Source organism: Schistocerca gregaria, chromosome 1 (genome assembly GCF_023897955.1).
Source record: "Schistocerca gregaria isolate iqSchGreg1 chromosome 1, iqSchGreg1.2, whole genome shotgun sequence".
Classification (NCBI taxonomy): domain Eukaryota; kingdom Metazoa; phylum Arthropoda; class Insecta; order Orthoptera; family Acrididae; genus Schistocerca; species Schistocerca gregaria.
Genome location: NC_064920.1, coordinates 636,997,444 through 637,024,520, shown reverse-complemented (window position 1 = coordinate 637,024,520; position 27,077 = coordinate 636,997,444). Strand labels below are relative to the sequence as shown.

Sequence of the window (27,077 nt, the reverse complement as noted above, 5' to 3'; positions counted from 1 at the left end):
TGGTAGGGAGACACGATATAAAACAAACAGACACCACCAGAATGTTAGAATGCGACTGTCTTCGTCTGTTTCAGTAGCTACGAAAACGTTCTGTCTTCCACTGCCATCCGGTCTTCAACATCGAAATCACCGTTCTTAAGGCGTTGAAAACATTCTCTGCACGTTCTGCCACTAATAGTTCCCTCACCATTGGTCTTACCTTGCATTTTAAGAGAGCCACAGCCGCGGATTTCTTCATGTTAAAGGAGAAAATTATAACTTCCCGCAAATGGTGAGAAATGGGAACGTAAGTTGACGTATTTAATCAAGAATAACCTTATGATGCAATTACAAATCGACTAATGGTTTTATGGCATTATGTTTATAGATGCGTAAGCTTTTTGTATTAAACCTATGACCAACCACCCGAATCCCACTTGCCGCTACTGCTGTCTGTTGCAAAATGGCGGAAGCAAAATTGTAGACCTAATAGTATTCTTAGGTAATAAATATAATGAAGTTTACATTCATCGGGATTGGTTTTTTGTTGATACAGATAATCTATAATGTCAGGGTTGGAACCAGTTTTACACGACATTTTGTACTTATTTTGTATGTAACATACCAATGGAGACCTTATAACTGAAATTAACCAGTGCAGCGGTCACACCCCGTGGGCAGCGGACCAGTTGTGGACCGCAAGCAATGTGGCACTGGGCCGTGAACGCTGGTTGAGAATCGACGCCAAGATAGAATTTATGGAGACCGCTAGGGATTTGACTCGTCAGTCGTCAAGGTCACCTTGTGCGGAATGGAATAAAGACTGAAATACCTTGTCGCTGTCATATACCACTCATAAGCAAATGGGTCAATCCTGTCATGTCAAAACCTGCCGTGTTCCTTACACACAAACAGAATACCAAAAAATCTGCTAATATGAAATGCCACTGATTTTTATTTATTTATTTTTAAAGGTTGAAAATCATTAACTTCGTGTGCCACCAGGCGATTGGAAGTGCAGGACCTACACTCCTGGAGACTGTGCTAAAGAACTGGCGCGCGGTCTTGACTGGCGGCTCATGGCACAACCACACAACATAGCCAGATCGCAGTTTGTATTGTTTGTAGTTTCTCTCACAATTTTTCACAAGAGCGATTCGCATGAATTTGCTAATTTCAAATCCAAGCACAAGAAGAAGGAAGGAAGGAAGATTGGTGTTTCACGACCCGTCCACAGCTAAGGTTATTAAATACGGAGCTTTGAGCAAAGCTTTCTTTCTACTCGACGATAAGAAAGTGACCATCGCCTTTTTGGGGATCGATCCCGGCTTTCGCACTTGCGCCGACCGGTGTGGCCGAGTGGTTCTAGGCGCTTCAGTTTGGAACCGCGCGACCGCTACGGTCGCAGGTTCGAATCCTGCCTCGGGCATGGATGTGTGTGATGTCCTTAGGTTAGTTAGGTTTAAGTAGTTCTAAGTACCACGGGACTGATGACCTCAAATGTTAAGCCCCATAGTGCTCAGAGCCATTTGAACCATTTTTGCACTTGCACTGAGTGATCTGTGTGACCGGAGAAAACCGATATGTGGATAGCCGCCCAGAGAAATGAACCCGGGTCCCTCGGCTGCGAGCTGAGGGCGTTAGCCACTACCCCGCCTCCCTCAGTCCCGTATTTGCTGATAATAAAATTTGTATTTGTGCAGGATTCTGGAATTGATACTGAGGAAATAGCATTTCGGCATTAAAAATAATTTTTATAGCTAAGGCGTTGCGAAATAAAAACAGAGAGAGAGCAAAGAGAAAATTGTTACTAAATTTCCACAAGTAAAATTTCATTGAAAAGTCAATCACTATATTTATTACATATGCACTATTAAAACTGGCATCCGCCATGGCTGTGTATCGCTCAATATCTTCGACAGTTTTATGCAAAACTACAGCTGAGGAAGCACTATCGCCGGAATATTCTGTGTGTAGACGTGGTTTTAATCATATTTGGAAACTACAGAGACATAATGGAAACTGTAAATGACTTCAATGATTGAGACTGTTGTGATTTGTAAATACTACGTTGTCTGTTAATTCCTTTAAAAATGTCTATCTCCGATGGATAAATCACTGACAACAGAGGAAAAAAAATCTAGCAGCTAAGGCACGCTAGTCGTGCAGTTAGAATTTAACGTTATAATTTCCCGGTGTGTCATAATGAATCTCACAATGAGACACGAGTTTTTGTGGCAACACACGGAACTCGGTAAAGAAGATATATACACTCCTGGAAATTGAAATAAGAACACCGTGAATTCATTGTCCCAGGAAGGGGAAACTTTATTGACACATTCCTGGGGTCAGATACATCACATGATCACACTGACAGAACCACAGGCACACAGACACAGGCAACAGAGCATGCACAATGTCGGCACTAGTACAGTGTATATCCACCTTTCGCAGCATTGCAGGCTGCTATTCTCCCATGGAGACGATCGTAGAGATGCTGGATGTAGTCCTGTGGAACGGCTTGCCATGCCATTTCCACCTGGCGCCTCAGTTGGACCAGCGTTCGTGCTGGACGTGCAGACCGCGTGAGACGACGCTTCATCCAGTCCAAAACATGCTCAATGGGGGACAGATCCGGAGATCTTGCTGGCCAGGGTAGTTGACTTACACCTTCTAGAGCACGTTGGGTGGCACGGGATACATGCGGACGTGCATTGTCCTGTTGGAACAGCAAGTTCCCTTGCCGGTCTAGGAATGGTAGAACCATGAGTTCGATGATGGTTTGGATGTACCGTGCACTATTCAGTGTCCCCTCGACGATCACCAGAGGTGTACGGCCAGTGTAGGAGATCGCTCCCCACACCATGATGCATGGTGTTGGCCCTGTGTGCCTCGGTCGTATGCAGTCCTGATTGTGTCGCCAAACACGCATACGACCATCATTGGCACCAAGGCAGAAGCGACTCTCATCGCTGAAGACGACACGTCTCCATTCGTGCCTCCATTCACGCCTGTCGCGACACCACTGGAGGCGGGCTGCACGATGTTGGGGCGTGAGCGGAAGACGGCCTAACGGTGTGCGGGACCGTAGCCCAGCTTCATGGAGACGGTTTGCGAATGGTCCTCGCCGATACCCCAGGTGCAACAGTGTCCCTAATTTGCTGGGAAGTGGCGGTGCGGTCCCCTATGGCACTGCGTAGGATCCTACGGTGCATCCGTGCGTCGCTGCGGTCCGGTCCCAGATCGACGGGCACGTGCACCTTCCGCCGACCACTGGCGACAACATCGATGTACTGTGGAGACCTCACGCCCCACGTGTTGAGCAATTCGGCGGTACGTCCACCCGGCCTCCCGCATGCCCACTATACGCCCTCGCTCAAAGTCCGTCAACTGCACATACGGTTCACGTCCACGCTGTCGCGGCATGCTACCAGTGTTAAAGACTGCGATGGAGCTCCGTATGCCACGGCAAACTGGCCGACACTGACGGCGGCGGTGCACAAATGCTGCGCAGCTAGCGCCATTCGACGGCCAACACCGCGGTTCCTGGTGTGTCCGCTGTGCCGTGCGTGTGATCATTGCTTGTACAGCCCTCTCGCAGTGTCCGGAGCAGGTATGGTGGGTCTGACACACCGGTGTCAATGTGTTCTTTTTTCCATTTCCAGGAGTGTATTAATACGGAACCGCGGAGAGTGAGTGGCACAGAAGCAGGACGACGACGAGAGCACGGCTTGCACTGTCGTGGTCATGCCAGGAACGAGTGCGAATCCTGCCATTTGAATTCCTACAACAACACTTCCAGCCACGTCGGTGGAATCACGGTCCAGTCACCGCACTGTTGCTTCCCTTATGTATTTAAATCCACCTGCTGTTAGTGGCTGTGTGTTGAATAGTAGGGTTGTGTCTGCTGTTAATTGCTGCTACTTCACATCAGTATGGATGCTTTGTTTGGGACGGGGTCCCGTCATAAAACGAAGCAGTCAAGTGAAGAAGGAACTTCAGCATTACGTTATGTAAGTAGTGAAATATTTAGTAAGTCAATGTAAAGGCCTAATTAATACCAAAATAGCAAGGAAGACTACAACTAATTTTCGTAAGTATAACCTCTATTTTATAAATCTCGGTTTTTTTTGTGTCAAGGAAGAGCCTATGCCTCAGTCTGTGATTTTTTTTCTAAACCATTTCCAGCGAATGTATTAAACTCTTAAAACCTGAAAGGCATCTAGCAACTAAACATCCTGAATCCGTGTGCCGGCCGCGGTGGTCTAGCGGTTCTAGGCGCGCAGTACGGAACCGCGCGACTGCTACAGTCGCAGGTTCGAATCTTGCCTCGGGCATGGATGTGTGTGATGCCCTTAGGTTAGTTAGGTTTAAGTAGTTCTAAGTTCTAGGGGACTGATGACCAGAGTAGTTAAGTCCCATAGTGCTCAGAGCCATTTGAACCATTTGAATCCGTGTGAAAGTGGCTCTTAGCACTATGGGACTTAACATCTGAGGTCATCAGTCCCCTAGAACTTAGAACTACTTAAACCTAACTAGGCTAAGAACATCACACATATCAATGACCGAGGCAGGATTCGAACCTGCGACCGTAGCGATCGCGCGGTTCTAGACTGTAGCGCCTAGAACCGCTCGGCCACTGCGGCCGGCTGTGTGAAAGTCTCTCACTTTGTTTCAAATCGAGAAAATAAATTTTTCTTTGACTAAATCCACCATGGAAAAGGCTTCGAAACAGAACATACTAAGTACTGGAGTTTTACGACCTATCTTTGTTAATTGCAAAGAAAAGGTTATATTACCCCATGGGAGAAAAACATATTATAACTGTATCAAAAGTAATAAGTAATGATTTGTTTGATGAAACATGTACGCAAAAGATAAATAAAATTCCATTATCAAATAACGCTGTGAATACAAGAATTGATGAAAAAGTCAGAAAATCTGAAAGAAGCTATCATTACTGCTTTCAAATAAAACGAATTCTTTTCGCTGTAGCTTCATGAGAGTACACACGTTACTGACCAGGCTAATTTAATAGTTTTACCCCATTTAGAGTTGAATGACAATGTTCAAGAAGAACTGTTGTTTAGCCATTCTTTACAGACGAAAACAAATGGCGAAGAGTTTTTGAAATTGACAAATTTATGAAAGAAAAATGAAGTAGATTGGAAAAGTAGGTAGGTTTAACAGTGGATGGGGCTTGTTCTATGTCTGGTATTCATACTGGCTTAGATGCTAAAGTTAGGTCAGTAGCTCCTTTGGCTCAGTGGACACATTACAGCATACTTCGGGAAACTCTTGGAATTAAAAGTTTGGAGGAGGGACCCAACAAAATCCTTGACGGTGCAGCAAAAATCGTCAGTTTCATTAACGCAAGTTTTTGTATGTCCAGCCTTCTGACTGGAGGTTTGAGGGTCTTCGGCCATTTACTTATGTAAAGGAATGGAATACCTACAGCCGTCCTTACGATGTTATTTATTATATGGCTACCAGTTTCGGTGCTTTAGTATACCATCTTCAGGCCTTAACTGACGCTGAGGGGGATAAAGCCAATCGCATACACGATTCCATCACTGGCCAACATTTATGAACTGGTTTTCGCAGACTTCGTGTAACAACGATGTTGTGTCTCCAATTATTAACTACCAACTGACTGGAGAAACATTCAAAACAGATATTTAGAACGTTTCTTTAGTTGGTTAGCAGTTGGTAGGAGACGCAATATCGTTGTTACAGGTAGTCTGCGAGAACCCGTTCGTAGAAGTTGGTCACTAATGGAATCGTGGTACGACTGGAGTTAACCCCCTCAGTTTCAGTTAGGGCCTGAAGATGGTATGCTAGAGCACCGAAATTGGTAGCCAGATAACAAATAATATCGTAAGGACGGATGTAGGTGGCGCATGTGATTACACTATTAAAGCAAGGCCTGAAAACTCAGGACTGTTCGGCCTTCTGTGTGATGAAATGGGCAGTGAACACACTCAGTTTCTACTTCACTTCGTAGTTCGTTGGCTGCCGAGATGTAAAGTATTATCCAAACTTTTAGAACATTGCCACAAACTCAGCATTTTTCTTATGGATGGAGATTGTAATGGAAAACTTGCAGCTTGCTACTTATACTGTGTGACTGAGGAAAACTGGTTGATATGGTTGACAATTTGGCGGATATTTAAGAGCTTTCAACGTTCATAACTTTGTAGGACAAGGACGTTCATAAGCTGTTTTTGTTTAAGAGAAAGTAGAACCAATGACAAATGAAATTTAAACGATAGGCTCAAAGAGTGTAATAAGATATACGAAGTCTAAGTTCATAAAACAACAGCTACAGCCATGAAATATCATCCTACCTTTGGCCTCCAGCCACAATTAATTTGCAGTTGTATATATTCTTAAAAATTGTGTAAATATTTTTAAAAAGTCTAATTGTAAACACAAATTTTGTTTGCACAATAACTTTATCTAAAAGAGTTAATTTTTCAAACGCTACCATTTTTAAAATTTTTATACTGTGTTTGTGTATTTATTACTAACTAGACTTAGAGCAGCTTCTGAGCCTTTTCATATTTAGGAACTACTTCCTAATACCGAGGGTCTAATCCAATGAATCAGAAACCCCTTTACAGAAGATTACTTTAAAAATTTGAAAATGTCATCACATGAAGAAGGCTAATTGAGATATCATATGATGAGACTCTAAAATCGTTTCGGGAAGCTATCAATGTGAATGAGCTTTTTCAACATTACTTTTTTTGGAAAAATAACTACTGTAATGAACTGAACGTAGATAGTTATTCCAGGTTGAAATTAAGGAGTTTTAATCCATACTGATTCTCTCGTACGGAAACCACAATGTCAAGAACGCCACTGAGTTCTTTTTTGACATTGGCCACTCCATTTTGAATTTTCTTATAGTTGCGATAGTGAATACAATAATAATCTTTTCTTTATAAAAAAATAAATATTTTTTATCCTTCTTGTATACTATGGTTTACTATTTGCGCTTAATGACATGTGCGCACATAATGATATTAAAAACGATCTGCCCAAATGTTTCAGTACAGTTAGTCACATGTTTGGCTGACATGGGAACGCTCATCAGATATGATGTGTACCGTGCAAGTAAAATATTCAGGACGAACCAAAAAAATAGCACACCAAAACCAGACGTGGTAGTATCAGGGATGGCGGTTATCGCTGGGACCACTGGTTTTCGGTTATGTCTGTTGCTTTCAAAACCTGTTTAACAATATTGTTAAACCGTTCAAAATAACCAGTTTCTAAAATAACCGATTTTAGGTTTCTATTCCCATTATTTCCTGTGGTAAGGTAGAAATCAAACAAAATTGAAATATTTTGACTTCCTCACTTTTAATATATATAAAATCAAATTATTTTATTACATAGGCAAATAAAAGAAAACTTAGTTCATTCACCATTCGCTGCTTTTCTCGAAATGTGGAAAGCGGTTGACTACTATAAAAAATCACCAGTGTTCTTCTATTGATTATAATTTTTTGAGACTCTATTCAAAACTCATGTTGTAATCGGGAATCACACAACTATTTGGACATTACGAGTAGTTAATGATGTTGTCGTTGTGGTCTTCAGTCCTGAGACTGGTTTGATGCAGCTCTCCATGCTACTCTATCCTGTGCAAGCTTCTTCATCTCCCAGTACCCAGTGCAACCTACATCCTTCTGAATTTGCTTAGTCTAGTCATCTCTTGGTCTCCCATCCACGCTGCCCTCCAATACTAAATTGGTGATCCCTTGATGCCTCAGAACACATCCTACCAACCAATCCCTTCTTCTGGTTAAGTTGTGCCACAAACTTCTGTTCTCCCCAATCCTGTTCAATACTTCCTCATTAGTTATGTGATCTACCCATTTAATCTTCAGCATTCTTCTGTAGCACCACATTTCAAAAGCTTCTATTCTCTTCTTGTCCAAACTATTTATTGTCCATGTTCCACTTCCATACATGGCTACACTCCACACAAATACTTTCAGAAACGACTTCCTGACACTTAAATCTATACTCGATGTTAACAAATTTCTCTTCTTCAGAAACGCTTTCCTTGCCATTGCCAGTCTACATTTTATATCCTCTCTACTTCGACCATCATCAGTTATTTTGCCCCCCAAATAGCAAAACTCCTTTACTACTTTAAGTGCCTCATTTCCTAATCTAATTCCCTGAGCATCACCCGATTTAATTCGACTACAATCCATTATCCTCGTTTTGGTTTTGTTGATGTTCATCTTATATCCTCCTTTCAAGACACTATCCATTCCTTTCAACTGCTCTTCCAAGTCCTTTGCTGTCTCTGACAGAATTACGATGTCATCGGCGAACCTCAAAGTTTTTTATTTCTTCTCCATGGATTTTAATACCTTCTCCAAATTTTCTTTTGTTTCCTTCACTGCTTGCTCAATATACAGATTGAATAACATTGGGGAGAGACTACAACCCTGTCTTACTACCTTCCCAATCACTGCTTCCCTTTCATGTCCCTCGACTCTTGTAACTGCCATCTGGTTTCTGTACAAATTGCAAATAGCCTTTCGCTCCCTGTATTTTAGCCCTGCCACCTTCAGAATTTGAAAGAGACTATTCCAGGCAACATTGTCAAAAGCTTTCTCTAAGTCTACAAATGCTAGAAACGTAGGTTTGCCCTTCCTTAATCTAGCTTCTAAGATACGTCGTAGGGTCAGTATTGCCTCACGTGTTCATACAGTAAGGCTGCTTGCCCTCGGGAAAAATTACGGCCTTAGTTTCCCATTGCTTTTAGCCGTTCGCAGTACCAGCTCAGCAAGGCCGTTTTGGTTATTGTTACAAGGCCAGATCAGTCAAGTAGTTAATGATAAAGTATGAAAACTGAAGTTAAATAACTATTTTTCGTATTAATTTGTACGTTTTCAAGAGGAAAAGCAGAAAAAGGCGTGTTGTGTAAAGCAGGCTGGATATCAGCTGTTTTCTATTTTTATTGTAAACTATGAATGAGGTTTAATGTTTCTGCTTACATTATGTTGTAAGTTTGTTGTGGCTCCTCCCGTTTCCAATCTTTTAAAGCAAATGGAGCATGGCATTTCATTGACAGCCCACTTCGTAAAATACTTACAGTCTAGGAATGGTGCCATTCCGTAATGCAGCTGGTGTCAGATGACGACAGCAAGATACTGCAGTATACACCAGTTTGGGGGAAAGTCTTGCACACTGCACGTAAACGCGTACCTTAAGCTACGACTCATGGGGACAGGGATCTTATTGTCTGAGGAATACTGTACCAGTTCTCATGCTCATTTCCGTCGGCGTTGTTGTTAAAGCAGCACAGATAATTTTTCCGGTTTTCTATAATGACGCAATATTCCAACCAGAGCAAATTTTACGAATTGAAACTACTCCTCTTTTTAAGATTGGTCTCTTTAAAAAAGAAGTGCTGCTGCTGTAGCTAATTTATATTTCGTTTTTTTCCTCAGTTAGTAAAAAATTAAAAAAACACATTTTATAGCCAAGACCAGACAAATAACGAAAAATACCAGTTATTCAGAACTAAAATACCGGTATCAGTTTCAAGCGGTCATTTTATTCCACCGCAGTCCAGAGTGGGCGGCTTCCTAGTCAGCGTCTGTCCACCCAGAAGGTGCAGCTGCAAATGAATGCTCCAGGAACTGACAATCCCTGGTTCTAATTTCCCAGTGAAAACACTGGACCAACAAGATCACAAGCAACCCTGACTAGTACGAGGAATAATAACAATACATTTCAAGAGCTCGAGGTGGAATGGGAATAGATTCCTATACATTGGACGAGGACGGCACGTGCAGATTTCCCACGCAACCATTGGTCTCCTCCAAGGTTCCTCCATTCAGCATAGGCTTTTATACAAAGCTGAAGCCTCAAAACCACCCCTTCAATGTACGTAATCCAATATACTAACGACACTACCTTCCTCGCAATGAATCCCACCCTCCAATCCTCCCATTGTTGCCTTCATGACTAGCTGACTTACTGCATAGCTTAATGTAATCAACAGCCTCCATCGACCGTGCTAAACTCCAGAAAATAATTACGTGGAACACTATCAACTGTTCTAAAAAGATCTCGTTACAGAGCCAATAAATGAAACAAAGCAACTATTTGTTCAAATGGTTCAAATGGCTCTGAGCACTATGGGACTCAACATCTGAGGTCATCAGTCCCGTAGAACTTAGGACTACTTAAACCTAACTAACGTAAGGACATCACACACAACCATGCCCGAGGCAGAATTCGAACCTGCGACCGTAGCAGTCACGCGGTTTCGGACTGAAGTGCCTAGTATGAAACGTCCCCTTAGAAAAATTCTACACGACTGTGCTTAAACTGACATACAATAGTTTTTAGCGCAACGCAATCTGACTTTCAAAAATCCCTACAAAAGAATGGCCCTGACTAACATTAACCTATACATTCCAAAATCACTTACCTCACAAAAATCTTCGTTACTCAAGCTACTGCAATACAGCGAGCGCCACTACTGCCAGCTAAATAAAAGATTCAAACTACGGAAGGCACTAACTACTGATAGGAACAGTTAACAAATGAAAGATTTTAATAGAGAACAAACAATGTATTTACCTTTATAGTCATAATATATATATCAGTTCATGACATCCAGTCTTACAAATTACAAAACTCCGCCATCTCTCTCCCCACGTCCACCACTGCGTGCGGCTCACCTCCAACTGTGCAACGCTACGCGCTGTTAGTATCCAGCTACCGCTGCCCAACACTACAATGGCAGACAACAATGCAAACCAGCCACAGACTGCACACGGCACAGCCAGTGATTTTTCATACAGAGCGCTACGTGGTGTTGGCGTTATCAATAAAAATACTTAAACAGCCTACATACATAGCCCCCATGCTCCCCACAAAAAAATTTACAAGTTGTTTTGGGCAGTGGCCAATACAGATTTGAAAATTTTTTTCATAATTACAATAACAAAGATATCAAATGCACACACTTATTGATACAATGTTGGTCAAAAGCTAAAATTTTCTCACAGTCCATTAAGACAGTCCTGATCGTTCATCACAGTAAAATTGCAGTGTTTTTCTCAGAGTCTGAGCAATAAAAGAAATTGCACTTGGAAGTAGTGGATTTCTAAGCAGTCTTGAAGAAGTAGTGTTGTCCTTCAACGGAAAGACTGTGCTGACTCTTGACATGCAGACAGGTAATGGGCCACAACAGAGCAAACCCGCAACAGAGTCAGTCGAAGTTGAAGACTATCGGTAGGTAGGTTATCACAGAGCAGACCCACTGTAGTCCTGGTAGAGATTACGGTATTGGTGGGCCACCAGAGGTGCAGACCCATTGCAGTCCTTGTAGAAATAATGGTATTAGTGGGTCATCAAAGGTGTAGACCCACTGTAGTCCTTGTAGAGATGGCCAACAGCCATCTGTTGCGAATGTGCAGGTGCACAATCACACTCGAAGAGTCTTGCGGAGAATATAGCAAGTCCATAAACCACCACTTGTCCAATCACAAAGAATTTGTTTGAAATGTCCTTAGAACCAGCAATGCTGTTGTCCAGTCCCTTGCTGAATTATTAACACATGTGCAAACACTAACAGTCCCTACTTCTCACATATTGTCCATATACTATGACCAACAGAAACGTGTGCAGTGAAATGTAATTTACAAGTTACTTAATTTGATGAACTGGTGTCAATTACAATTTTATAACATGAGAATACAATAACAAAGGTACAAAATATATCATTGAAGAACATAATAGTACAGATAACATTTGCAGTAATACAGGCTTTACAAAAGAATCGAAATAACATATACATCAGTGTTACAGGAATTGTGACAGGAGCACATACATAAAAAATCAGAATAAATTTCGAAACATCAACTTCACGAATGAGCATTAGAACAAAACAGAATAAATAATGTGTAAACATCGTTACAAAGTAAATAACATGTTATTAATGCAAATTATATTTGAGGATAACAGTATTCCTCATCATAGTGAATGTAGCTTAGTATTAGAAAATTCTGCAACATAAGTCTTATCAGAAGAACATATAAAGACAGGAAGAACATTAATACACATGGGTACACAAACACATAGTGGGATAACACAAGGAAAGGACAGGGTTTGTTTTACTGCAGTATTTTGCAAACAAAACTTTCCTTACTTCTCGGAGATCTCCCTTCGTTCTTCATTATTTCCAAAAAGTCCTATCTATACCTGCTTTCTGTACTTTTCTCATATAACCTCTCTGTGCATTTCTTCAAATCCATCGCAACTCATTCTCTTATATAGGCTACCCCCTCTTAAGCTAACTTAAATCTACTGAGCTCAGATGCTTAACTAAGGGACGAGGCAATGCAGCAGCACAAAACAATTAATACAAACAGCAATGACAAAAATGCAAGTAACCAAAGCAAGCAGCAATAAATGTAATAACTTATACCTAAACATGAACAACCCACAAGCAGAAAAAATAGTACACTAAAGTCAACAATGCAGATAAGGTAAAGTTATAATCACATCTTAATGACTATGTAATTAAAGTGGTGCACCACAACTTATTCTATGAAATAAATTACCAAGTACTTGAAAAGAAAATTATGTATGCAGTTCCTGTTACTTGTCCCTTCTTATTGTTCTTTCCTTTCCAAGTGCTCCTTTTTTTTTGAAGAATGTGGATCATAAAATTATCATTTAACAGATCTGTTGACAGAAAGTTTTCACATTAGCAAATGCATTTACTTTTATTTTATAAAACCAATGTTGTAACACAGCTGGAAAACAGATATCAACTGAAATAAGCAATTATGCAAAGTAAAGAATAAAAACATCATTCAGTAGCTATGTGGCATTTCATAAGTCAGAAGAAGTTCTCTCAACTCTCGTAGAAAGACACTTGTCATAATCAGGTGTGCAGATGTAAGAATGTTTCCAAGAAATGAGCGTGTCGCATTTGCGGTGCTTTCTACAAGGGAATGTCAATAGCGAGGATAATGACCTCCCTTTTTTTTCACCTGTGCCTCTGAAAGGCACACACTAATGGCTTTCTTTTTGTCAGGTGGTTGTCGCGAAGCTGGGTGCCCACGACGCATTACGTGCAGGTGGTCACTTAACTGTCTTATCGAAATACTTACGACACCAGTTTCCGCTACAGTGGCAGTCTCCTATAAAAAATTTCACATGTCAAGAACTTGCGTTACAAATCTGTAGAAACAAAATCCTGTAAATATAACAGTGTCCAAAAAATTTTCGGCGGCATTGTGGTACATTCACGCATTTACATACATATCATCTCTTAAAGTACGATTCTTGGTTTCCAACCACCTTTTTCACAAACCAGAGTCCCTAACCACTACTCATTATTCCTTACCTTATTACACATTTACATATTCGTCCACACTTCTTCAATATTTCATCATAACAAATAAGTAGCATAATCAAATTCCTCATATAGCATCAGCTTATTGATCATAAACATGCCACAACAGCATAATACACATCGTCATCGTAATAATAACATCATAACACCTCAGTCAAATAATCAAAATCGTCGTAGCTTCCTCCAATAATTTCAAAACCTAAAAAAATTCTCTGCTCATGTCAAAAGTGTCACCTGCCTCAAACGTACTTTAAAAATCATGATCACATACCAAATAAATCATTCCAAGCTCTCATAGTATCACAATGGTTCTGAAAAAGTATGAACTGTTCACAAAGTACAGACAAAATACAATTTCGTAAGTGTGAAGCTATCCAACTGTGTAATTACGTAAACATCTGTCACTGATGTAGTATAATAAATGTTTGTTTCTCTCAGTTAAATGATCAGATAGCTGTGTAATTTATGTGTTAGAGAAATATGGTACCGATGTGTAAATTTGTATAAGCAAATACCATATTAGCTAGGGCTCCTTGTGCTTGCCATACGCATGGTACACAAAGTAAGCGTGCACCCCCCTGAGGATTAATGTAATTATATCCTCAGGTGTTACAGATTACAGCAATGGAATGAAATTTATCACGGAAAACTTTCTTTGTAATTCAAATATGTTGAAAAATAAATAGTTTAATGCGTGTCCTGTAGCGCTAAATGTGCGTCTTCCTGTAAGACAATCTCTGTGGAAGTGTCGTAGTTATTGTCCTCCGAAAGCTAAGTTCGGCAGAAGTCAATGTACTTACCTCATGATAAACGAAATTGAAATGCTTTGCGCACAGATATCTTAGTTATTACGCTTATTGCCGTGATGAAGTAAGTACTGTACTGTACGTATTGTTGTGCTACAGAAAAGGCTGTCTCATTGTAGCTATACCACAAACGTTACTACTAAAACATGTTTTACTTTCCAGAAAAATTCAGAAAAACTGTGCAGATATAAAACAGATAAACTGCAAAAGCAACATTGTAAATTGTCACTCATTAGTAGCGTCGTGATAAAATCGTGTAGCTGTAAACTAACCACTGTATCATCTGGTATCTCACAGAAAGTACTTTAAATCCAGAATGTATTTTCAAGTAAACCAAAATATTGCATTAAAATCTCATTAGCAATACTGGTAAATGTTCTAAGCATGTGAGCCTTATAGTCGTTACGTAATCGTGCAACTAACAAGCAAGAATGTACACACGAAATAACACAGTGATGTCTGTTCACTATAACAATGCACTCGTAAATACTGTCTAAATATGTTCCGTAGGTTCTAGACTGGATAGTGAACTTCAAAACATTGTTGCATGTTAAAAGTTTCTAAGTGTGACAAAGCATACTAGAAAATCCTGGCAGGGTCGCCATATGAAACGTCCCCTTAGAAAAATTCTACACGACTGTGCTTAAACTGACACACAATAGTTTTTAGCGCAACGCAATCTGACTTTCAAAAATCCCTACAAAAGAATGGCCCTGACTAACATTAACCTATACATTCTAAAAATCACTTACCTCACAAAAATCTTCGTTACTCAAGCTACTGCGATACAGCGAGCGCCACTACTGCCAGCTAAATAAAAGATTCAAACTACGGAAGGCACTAACTACTGATAGGAACAGTTAACAAATGAAAGATTTTAATAGAGAACAAACAATGTATTTACCTTTATAGTCATTATATATATATATATATATATATATATATATATATATATATATATATATATATATATATACACATCAGTTCATGAAATCCAGTCTTACAAATTACAAAACTCCGCCATCTCTCTCCCCACGTCCACCACTGCTGGCGGCTCACCTCCAACTGTGCAACGCTACGCGCTGTTAGCATCCAGCTGCCGCTGCCCAACACTACAATGGCAGACAACAATGCAAACCAGCCACAGACTGCACACGGCACAGCCAGTGATTTTTCATACAGAGCGCTACGTGGTGTTGGCGATATCAATAAAAATACTTAAACAGCCTACCTACACTAGAACCGCAAGGCCACCGCGGCCGGCGAACTATTTGTCAAAATCCTGGATTAGGTCACTGTTGCTATTGCAGCTGGATAAGTATTTTCTCGCAGTTTCGCCAGCAAACGCATATTCCAAATATATTTCAAGAATATAAATGTTTCAGATATATGTAATATGTGTTAGATGTTTCACGCATATTTGCACACTTATATCATCTGTCTCTCTAGCGAATTTCACCACTTCAGTTCACTTAAATCCTGAGTAAACTTGTAATCCTATCCTATAAGAAGTCAGCCATACGTCGTGGGCAGTGGTTCAACCTCTTACGTGTAAAAATGTCAGAAATACTTTAAATTTTGTTTATCCCACTGAGAAACATATAAGAGACGAATTGCGCTTCATACTTTGAAAGCATTCCAAATCACCTAAATAAGCGAAATAAATACCAACAGGTCGTTTGCAAACATTTTTCTATTCCCCTTTCACATCCCCAACTGGCCCTTAGTGGTAGTGGAAGTATCTTATTTCCACAGTATTTTTATACAAATAATGAGCCATGCATATACCAAAATTGTTCCAGGCGATTGTACATCACCCCATTCTCACCAATACCCCCACTACAACGAGACGTAGGTGATTCTTTCCATGTACCGTAATGTATTGTTTGTTAACCGGGAGCCTAGAAACGACGGAGAGGCTCCGTCCCCGTCGCAGCCGCAGTGGTCCACAACCCCACGACGACTACCGCAGTCCACTTCACCCCTCCGCCGCCCCACGCCGAACCACGGTTTCAGGGTTATTGTGCGTTTCTGCCCCCGGTGGATCCCCCAGGGAACGTCTCACACCATACGTGTGTAACCCCTATGTTTGCGTGATACGTGTACGTGGAGAACTCGTTTGCGCAGCAATCGCCGACATAGTTTAGGTGAGGTGGAATTAGGGGAACCAGCCCGCAATCGCCGAGGCAGTTGGAAAACCGCCTAAAAACCATCCACAGAATGGGTTCCTCACCGGACCTCGACACAAACCCTCCGGCCGGATTCGTGCAGGGCACCAGGCTCTCCTTCCAGATCCGGAAAGCCGTGCGTTAGACCGCACAGCTAACCAGGAGGGCTTCTTTCCATGTAGTGATGTGTGTACCAAGTACGGTTTAGGATGATAGTGGTACGCACTTACGTAAATACAAAGATATAATTGCAGATATACACTCTAAGTAAAAGCAAGAAAAAGAAAAAGAAAAAGAAAAAGAAAAAGAGATCGACGCACCGCGAGGGAATTTCTGAATGGGACGTTAATGTAATGTACATGTGCTGACAAACAAATGATTACAGTTTCAGAAAAATTAGATAATAAATTGTTCATGAATTGAACAAGTGAATACCGCATTGGTCCACCTCTGCCCCTTATGCAAGGAGTTCTTCGACTTGCTATTGCCTGATAGAGTTACTGGGGATTGGTGCGATTGGTGCGTTAGGTCGTCAAAATCCCGAACTAGATGGAAGGCCCTACCCATAATGCTACAAACGTTCTCAATTGAGGAGAGTCCCAGCGATTTTGCTGGTCAAGGTAAGGTTTGACAAGCACGATGACAAGCAGTATCTTGATAAAATGTAAGCCAAAGATGACTTTCCATGAACGAGAAAAAACGGAATATTGCCGATGTGCCGTCGTGCTTGAGGGTGCCACGGTGACAACCAAAGAATCCTTCTATGATATGAAATGTCTCCGCAGACCATCAGCGCTGGTTATCGGGCCATATGGAGGGTGGCAGCCAGGTTATAATCCGACATCTGTCAAGGGAGTCTGCAGCACCGTCTTCTTCGTAGATTCTCATTGACTGGAGTGGGATTGTCTTCAGTGACGCGTCCCGTTTGAGACTGAGCCACGATGACCAGCGAAGAATTGTCTGGAGACTTCCCAGATAGCGGTGGCGTAGCAATGCGCCTATCACCCGTCATTTAGCCCGAAACCAGTAGCGGTGGTCTGTGGTGCCACTTCATTTCTTATCAGGACCCCTTTGGTTGTCATCCGAGGCTCCCTTGCATCACAGAGGTACGTCGACGATATTCTAGGTTTCGTTCTGTGGCCTTTCTTGACAATTCATCCTGGGCATACATTTCAGCAAAATAATGCCCATCTGCAGACGGCGAGAGCTTCTACTGTTTGTCTTCGTGCTTGACAAAGGTTACCTTGGCCACAATGTCGTCGGGTCTCTCTCCAATTGATAACGTTAGGAGCGTTACGGGCAGGCCCCTACAGCCAGCTCGGAATTTCGACGATCTGACGCGCCAGTTGGGAAGAATTTTGCACGATATTCCTCAGGAGGACATCCAATAATTCTATTAATCAATGCCAAGCCGAGTAACTGCCTGTATAAGGGTCAGAGATGAACTAACACGTTGTTGACTTGCTCAGTTCGTGAAGCTCTTTCTCTTGAATAAATCATCCAGTTTTTCTGAAATTGTAATCATTTGCTTGACTATTGTATTGTATTGTATTGTATGTTAACCAGGGACCTAGAAACGACAGAGAGGCTCCGTACGCGCCGCAGCCGCGGTGGTCGACAACCCCACGACGACTACCGCAGTCCACTTCACCCCTCCGCTGCCCACACCGAACCAAGGGTTATTGTGCGGTTCGGCCGCCGGTGGACCCCCCAGGGAACGTCTCACACCAGACGAGTGTAACTCCTATGTTTGCGTGGTAGAGTAATGGTGGTGTACGCGTACGTGGAGAACTTGTTTGCGCAGCAATCGCCGGCATAGTGTAACTGAGGCGGAATAAGGGGAACCAGCCCGCATTCGCCGAGGCAGTTGGAAAACCGCCTAAAAGGCATCAACAGACTGGCCGGTTCGCCGGACCTCGACACAAATCCGCCGGGCGGATTCGTGCCGGGGACCAGGCGCTCCTTCCAGCTTCGGAAAGCCGTGCGTTAGACCACACGGCCGACCGGGGGGGGGGGGGGGGGGGGCTTGTTTGACTATACATGTACATCACACCGACCAATTTCTGTTCCATTTGGGTAATTCCTTCGTCGAGTGCCCTTTTGTTTTGTCTTAGAGTAGAATCCTTGCTAGCACTTGGATGGGTCACCGTCCAGGTCAGGCAAGAGCTTCTGGCAAGCCGGAGTGCACTCAGCCCTAGTGAGGCCATTCCATGAGCTACTTGGTTAAGAGCAGCTTGCATAAGGGCTACAAGTGGAACAATGCGTTAGTGATTTGCTTAGTTTGGGTTAGCTCTTTCTCTCGAATAAATCATCGAAGTTTTCTCAGATTGTAATCATTTGTTTGTCTGTACATGTACATCTACCGATTGCCGTCCCATTGCTTTGTGGTATGTCGTTTTTTTTCTTTTTTCCTTGTTGTGCGTCACCTCTACCAAGCAAAATATGACACAAAACAAAGACGGACACTTCTAAACTTCCTGGAAGATTAAAACTGTGTACCGGGCCGAGACTCGAACTCGGGACCTTTGCCTTTCGCGGGCAAGTGCTCCACCATCTGAGCTACCCAAGGACGACTCACGCCCCGTCCTCACAGCTTTACTTCCGCCAGTACCTCGTCTCCTACTTTCCGAACTTCACAGAAGCTCTTCTGCGAAGAGTTCTGCAAGGTTCTGCAACGTTCGCAGAAGAGCTTCTGTGAAGTTTGGAAAGTAGGAGACGAGGTACTGGCGGAAGTAAAGCTGTGAGGACGGGGCGTGAGTCGTCCTTGGGTAGCTCAGATGGTGGAGCACTTGCCCGCGAAAGGCAAAGATCCCGAGTTCGAGTCTCGGCCCGGTACACAGTTTTAATGTGCCAGGAAGTTTCATATCAGCGCACACTCCGCTGCACAGTGAAAACGTCATTCTGGACGGAGAGTTTGGATGTGAAGTGTGTCTATACGAGGCTTACGGTGGCTTTCTCCGGCAGGTATAATCTGCGCGTGCTGGGCGGCTGGCCTGGTGGTGGGTCTGCTGCCGGTGCTGGGGTGGCACCAGGGCGCCGGGCAGGACGCGCGCTGCGTCTTCGACGAGATCATGGACCACGGCTACCTCGTCTTCGTCTACTTCGCCACCATCGTGGCGCCCGTGCTGCTGCTCGCCTTCTTCTACGCGCACATCTACCAGGTCGTCCGTAAGCAGGTACTGTCCCCAAAAGCTGGCTCGGCGCCGCTCGTCTTCTCCCGCATGCACTCTTTCCCGGTCGCTCCCGTAATCCTGCGGTCGTATTCTGCAAGAAAGTTTGCGCCTCACGGCTCCAGCAAGGGATCACAGTCACCTAAGTTGACTCCAGTGCTGGCAAGTCAACCGCAATGTTCATGCTATGATTGTGGTTTTCGATATTGTGAGTGTGCAGTGGCAAATGTATTTCCTGATATACGTTTGGATATTGCAGCATGGAACACTTTTAGGTTTTCCGAATGTAGCCAACCCTGTAACAGAAGCTTATTACATTTTCTTTTTCAATTTTTAAATAACGGCTTTCACGTTATATGTGCTGTAGTCTTTTTCTGAAATTACAAACATTTCTCGCAGAACTAAAGGTTTTACAAATGTGAAATACTATCCCTTGGTGCAGGGTGTGGACAAAAATATCTGAAAACCAAAAACACAACCCGTTGCCATATATAATCCGTCGCAGGAAAACCGTCGGCGCTCAAAACAGCTTGCAGTCGTCTCGGAATGGATAAAAATAAGTCCTGCATTATTCTCCGTGCAAAATAGTAGCATTTTCTGGTAAGGATGATGGAAATGGGTAGCGATCACGTACTCTTCTCTCGAAAGTGGACCGCAAAGACTCGGTAACACTAACATTTGGTGACTGTGGTGGCCAAGGTGCCACAGTTCATCCTCGTGCACACAAAACCAGTCCTGGACGATGCGATCTACGTCAACAGGGGGGCTGTCCTTTAGGAAAACAGCATCACCACAGGGGAACAAACACTGTACCTCGGATTGGACCTAATCAGCCAGCACGGTGACATAATCATTGACAGTAATGAGGCCTTGCAGATCACCCATGGGGCCCATGGACAACCATGTTATGACTGCCCAAATCATTGCCGAAACGCCGTCATGTTTCAATTTTCGAAGATAAACTCGTTAACATGTTGAAAACAGTAGGAACTAACACTCATCCGAACAAATGACGCTCATTAATTCCTCCGCCGGCCGTTGTGGCCGAGCGGTTCTAGGCGCGTCAGTCTGGAACCGCGCGACTGCTACTGTCGCAGGTTCGAATCCTGCCTCGGGCATGGCTGTGTGTGATGTCCTTGGGTTAGTTAAGTTTAAGTAGTTCCAAGTTCTAGGGGACTGATGACCTCAGATGTTAAGTTCCATAGTGCTCAGAGCCAATTCATTCATTCCTCCATTGCCCCGGTTTTATGACTTCGGTAGCACGTTTTCCTGTTACGAGCTTTTGCATCGCTGATGAGGAGTGGTTTTGATATTCCAGCTCGTCCTGCACTTACTAGCTTATGCTGCTCTTTTCGTGTTGTTTTGGTGCTGACAGAGTTTGAGATTGCGACATTCTATCCTGCAGTGACATTTTCTGTTGTCGCCCTCTTACTTTTCATCACAGTTGTCTTCAGTGACCGTCTGTCTCCATCACTGAACATACAATTCCGTCCGCGTTGTGACTTGATGGACTGACGTTTTTCCGCTTTCCCAGAATGCGGTATGAATCTGCGGTACGGTGCCTCTTGAAACACCTAACACCTCGGCTGTCTTGGTTACGGAAGCATCTACCATATGAGCACCAACAATCTGTCCACATTCGACTTCGTTAGCTCCGAATGATGCACTCACAGCCGGCCGCGGTGGTCTCGCGGTTCTAGGCGCGCAGTCCGGAACCGTGCGACTGCTACGGTCACAGGTTCGAATCCTGCTTCGGGCATGGATGTGTGTGATGTCCTTAGGTTAGGTTTAAGTAGTTCTAAGTTCTAGGGGACTAATGACCACAGCAGTTGAGTCCCATAGTGCTCAGAGCCATTTGAACCATTTTGATGCACTCACAGTGACGCAGAACACTGTTACTAACCACGACCGATACTGCATTCCTTCCTGGTCAAATACAACAGCGCAACCTGCCTTCTTGGCCAGCGTCTGGATTTATCTCTGAGGCAGTAGGGCAGCGGTTGGGTTGGGAGCGGTAAGTTACTGGTACACGGTAAATAAAATTTTATTTTAACGCATACCAGTTTTTATTTCTGTAAGAAAATGGGACGCCTACAGCCGTCCTCATGATGTTATTTATTGTATGTCTACCAATTTCAGCGCTTCAGTGCACCATCTTCTAGCCTTACCAGATGATGAGGGTGTTATCACCACCAAAAAATGGTTCAAATGGCTGTGAGCACTATGGGACTTAACTTCTGAGGTCATCAGTACCCTAGAACTAAGAACTACTTAAACCTAACTAACCTAAGGACATCACACACATCCATGCCAGAGGCAGGATGCGAACCTGCGACCGTAGCAGCAGCGCGGTTCGGGACTGAAGTGCCTAGAACCGCTCGGCCACAACGGCCGGCTTATCGCCACCCATAAACATAATACATCAGTGGCCAACATCTACACTGGTTTTCGCAGACTACGTGTAACCGCAATGTTGTCTCTCCAAACATTAGCTATCAGGTTGATACGACGGCTGTAGGTGTTTCATGTTGTTACATAAGTGAACTGCCGAAGCCTCCCAGACACCCAATCACAAGGATGGACGTACAAAAATTTTTATTTCTCATTTTGTGTCAACAACATCATAACAACGTAGTGCCTCCAAACAATCCACTATGCACAATTAATGAAACTTCATAGGTTAACCAACAGACGAATCTCATCACAAAACATCAAGTATTCACATACAGATATTATCTAGCTTCCATTCCTTACATCCACATAGAAGCAGCAAAAGCTTAATTGAAACACATGTAAGGAAAGCCAAAGTAAATATTCTGACACTTCACAGAAACAAATGTATGTATCTCATTGGCTTTAGTTACTTCGTAAGAAAAAAGAAAACTTCAACAGGTATACACTAAAAGTGGTTCCGCCAATGCAAGGTACGTTGAGCAAACGAAATTTTAACATTCTATATTTATCCAAACGACTACCTGAGGCCTACATAAGACAATGAATGAATACCATAATTTCACAGTATGTGATTTACACAATTACGTCGTCCCACGGTTAGCCACGAACCCAATCTTTCGTATCACGTAGCGTGGAACAGGGTGCACATTCCTTTCCCAGTCCCATCAAAGAATAGTAACCAAATAAATTCAAAGGCTCTGCGGAACGAACATAACGTCCAACCTTAAACAGAGGCGGCAACCATTTCACATCAGCACTCAAAAGATTTGGTTTATAACTCCAGAAGTTGCCCAAACCAAAATACTCTCAGCAGTAATCCTAAAGACTTATCAACTACCGTCCACATTCAGCAGTTCACAATTGTTAGTAATTACGCTTTTAGTAATTTCGAAGAAAATGTGGTAGTGCATTGTCTTGCTGAAACATTGAGTAGAAAGGGCATGGCTTCAGGTCGCAGGATGTCATTCACTTTGGTCACTCTGGTCACAGAGTCCTGGACATGCACCACCTGTCGTTGTAATTGTACCCAATAGCACCGCACATCAGAAGGCCTTGAGGTGGTGCTGTACGTCTTGTGCACATTCACTCACTGTGGTGCTGCTCCTTCTCTCTGCGACGAACCAAAATACGCCCATCATTTTTCAAACAAACAGAACCTGATGCCATTCCTGTCCCCAGTGACGTCGTTCCATACACCATTGTCGTCTAGCATGTTTCAGCACATTCGTCAATGTTTGGCGCAGACGACGCGCACGTTAACCATGCCTTAATATACGGCAACAGACAGTCACGACAGTGTACGATGCGGTGCACTGTTCCACTGTTGCGCCACAGCCGAGGAGGACGCAGATCTGTCCTGCAATGCCATTCGGTTGAGGTCTCTATCTTCTCAGAGGTGGTTGCGTGGTGCGACCTCACCCGTCACGTCGTGTTCTACGTTCTCCCGTGAACCATTCTGCACACAGCTATTGCACTGCCTAAACACTTCATCCCACGCGAACAGCAATTTTCCGGATGGATGCCTCAAATTCTCTCTCGCTAATAATGCGCCCTCTTTCAGACTCACTGTTTTGACGGTACAGTTCGAGCGTACGTCTGCGAGGTATCCTGTACGTCTGATCAGGTGACACTGATCCAATATTTAAGGTATACAGCGACAACGAGAGCAGCAGGCACATTTTACCGGCATTTGGTGTTGCGTCGCGATATTGATGTTGACCATAAACCCGCAAGCCGACGTGCTTAATTTCTGTAGAACATACTAATGCACTTGTCCTTTGAATATGAACGTCCAGTCTCTAGTGCCGGCCGGGGTAGCCGATCGATTCTAGGCGGAATCGCGCGACCGCTATTGTCGCAGGTTCGAATTCTGCCTCGGGCATGGATGTTGTGATGTCCTTAGATCAGTTAGGTTTAAGTGTAGTTCTAAGTTCTAGGGGACTGAAGATCTCAGAAGTTAAGTCCCATAGTGCTCAGAGTCATTTGAACCATTTTTTGAAGTCGTTCAAGGTGTTCTGTTTCTTTCTGAACATGACTGTATATTGAAGGGGAACAGTGCTATGGATAGTGTAAATATAAGTGATGTGACGGAAAACGTAGGTGTTGTGAAAACGGAATGAGACACAGGACTACAAAATTTCAGTTGGATTGACTTAAAATATCCAGATGTTTGTGTTAGTGTAATTACTGCATTCTACATCAGTAATACTTAAAAAAACTTGGGCATGTAATACACTTTTTTTATTGTGTTTCCTTGGTAAATGAATGATAAGAAAGGAAGTTTTACATCAATATGTTACGCAGAAATCAACTATAGAAATTGTTTGATGTTTCTATGACCTTTTTTAAATAAATGTAAGCAGATTGTTCTTTTGATTTACGGATGCATCAATTACAGTGTCCATATTGATACATCACTTTGGAGTTTGGAAAATTTTCATCCATATCAATGTCCCTGTCACCCCTTCGCGTTTCCTGAAAACTTACAATTTTTCAGATAGCGAGTTTTGAGAAAATGGCCTGCAATTGTTTCCCAGCTACGGATGGCTAGGCGGAGACATTGGTCAAAGAATGCATTTTGTCTGTTTAAAAAACTTTCCACGTCGAAAATCACCTCGTTGTAGTCACTGCCACGCAACTGATTCTTCATCCGATGAAAGAACACGTCACTGGGAATACAGAACATTGGAAATTCAGGCGAATATTGCCCTTCAGGAGAAGCAGGTGGGGCGGTTTACTGTACAGAATAATCCGGGCTGTTATTGTGGAGCACAAGCACCACCTCGGACAGCTCCGGTGACGCTTTGCCTCGTCAGCCTGGCGCAAACTCGTCAGGAGATTTCGGTAGTATGTTCGTGTGTCGATCTGCCACCTACTAGCACAATCTATTAGCGTCACACAGTGGCCGTCGCGAAATTCACGTGGCATGACCTCTGCCGACGATGGTCGACGGCGTTGACTCTGCTTGCTTTCCTCCTTTTTCCCCTAGTCGTAGTGATGCACCCAGCACTCGTTGTACATTTCTACCAACTCAGCACGGATTGTACGTTTCCCCTTCACAAGCCGAAAAAGAATTGCCTCAAAATACTATACATTACCAACGGGCTGCGCCAGTTTTTTTTTTTTTTTTTTTTTTGACTCCTCAAGCGGTGTGCAATGATAATTTGGTGCGGAGATTTCAATGTTTACCAGGACTACCGATTTTTACGTAACATTTTCATTTCGAGGTGATAGTTAAAATTGTTTAATTAACCCTCGCATCTTGTGTCGTACACCGTGCAGCAACTTTAGAAATACAGATTCAGATTAAGAATCGCTCAGTGCTTTTTCTAATTTTCTCACTCTCTTCAGTTAATCGAACTGCGTAAGATTTTTAGACTGTCGAACGATACTCGTGGATTGGCCCAACTAGGGTTTTATATGCGGCTTCCTCATGGATAAACTGCATTTCCTTAAGGTTTCTCCAATAAATCTCATCTTAAATTGTCTTCACTGTTGCGACCGAAACCGTTGGCAAGTTGTCTGAGAACCGCCACATACGTGATTTTCACGTTTGTTTGCCACACGATGTCTGCAGGAACTGACAACTTGGTGTGGTCACGAGGCTGACACACCACAAGGACAGAGGGAGCAGCCGCTGCGGCGAAGTTAACTCAAACCAGGAGATCGGTACTCGATCATTAGCACGATGCTGAACATAGCACCGACGAACTCAGCAGTACTGTGACTCTCTAGAAATTGTTGTTGTTGCCTCTCCTCTCTAGCACACGTCGTAGACTATGGAATGTCTTGACGTCCATACCATTCAGTTATTACCTGAGAACAATAATACTGTTCGCCAGGCAAACAATGAACAATTTTACAGAATATAACAAGACGGGATGTCGCTTTCGCGGGGACATGAAAGTAACGCCAGATGCCCACTGTGTTGCGTGATGCGATCGTTAATGCTCGCTATACACCGGATGTCTCTCCTTCGAGTCATCAGGGGCGTTTTCTCAGTCCTTTTGGCAGATATTTGCAATTTCGTTTTTGCAGTGTGTTGCTGGAATCGGACCATAAAAATTCTACTCATCAAGTTATTCATGTTATACTCTCTCTCACCGGTAAACGACGGCTTATTTCCCGTTACAAACAAAACATTTTCGAAAGAGAAATTTTACGTGTCCGTTCGATAGAGCAGTCCCAAATTATTTTACTGCGATTTTCCTTTTTTCGGCAATAACATACGAAGAACTCGCCCCATCTCCTGTACCGCCATGCCCAGTGCTGTGTGCTACCCCATCCAGCAACACTATTCTGCCGCTGCTGGGGTACTGGTTATTCTATGTGTTTTTCTAACCCTGTTAACACATATCGCTTAACCTAACATCGCACTAGACTGATTTTGAACCGCTATATCGAATCAGTGCATTAAAAATCCCTTTAAAAATAATTTTGTTTGTAACTGGAAACAAACCAACGTTTCCTATGGACAGTGGGTGTCACAGGAAAGAGCTGGTGAGCAGTACTTTTTTTGGCCGACTCCATGTGCACACTATGGAAATGAAATTGCAAATATTTAATGAAACACAAGAGAAAATGCCTCTTGCGACTCTTAGGAAAGGCGTTCCGTTTATACATAAATGGCCTAGAAGAATATGCCTCTCAGATAGGGACGTTACAGCTAAGTATAGATATTTTTGTTTTGGTATGTATGGTACGGGTGTTAAAAGGATTCAATAATTTCATAATATCGTGAGGAGAATCAGACTAAGTGAGCATTCACTACCTTGGAAAATTGATTCCAGTATTCACATATACGTGAACAAAATGTAGGGAAAGGAAGGCGTTAATAACGTAATTTAACTGCATTGTTCGAAATCCTTTGCCTCCGAAAATTACTTATGCACGAAAGAAGATTCCGAATTCTTCCCTCATATGGAACTCCGGGAGGGGAGTGCCAAAAAAACTAAATGAACAACGAAATAATAACGTTCTAGGAGTCGGGTCGTGGAATATCAAAAGCCTGAATGTGGTAGGTAAGCTAGAAAATCTGTAAACGTGAATAAAAAGGCTCGGTCTGGATATAATGGGGAGAAGATGTGGAATT

At 42.9% G+C, this 27,077-nt stretch overlaps 1 protein-coding gene across 1 annotated transcript in view; it reads left to right on the top strand.

Moving 5' to 3' along the window:
* LOC126365808 (rhodopsin) overlaps window positions 1–27,077 on the top strand; it is a 499,049-nt gene that overhangs the window by 299,359 nt on the left and 172,613 nt on the right. The window contains exon 2 of the mRNA XM_050008441.1: window positions 19,326–19,537. Within this exon, the coding sequence (XP_049864398.1) occupies window positions 19,326–19,537 (212 nt within the window). The remainder of the gene's footprint in view (window positions 1–19,325; window positions 19,538–27,077) is intronic.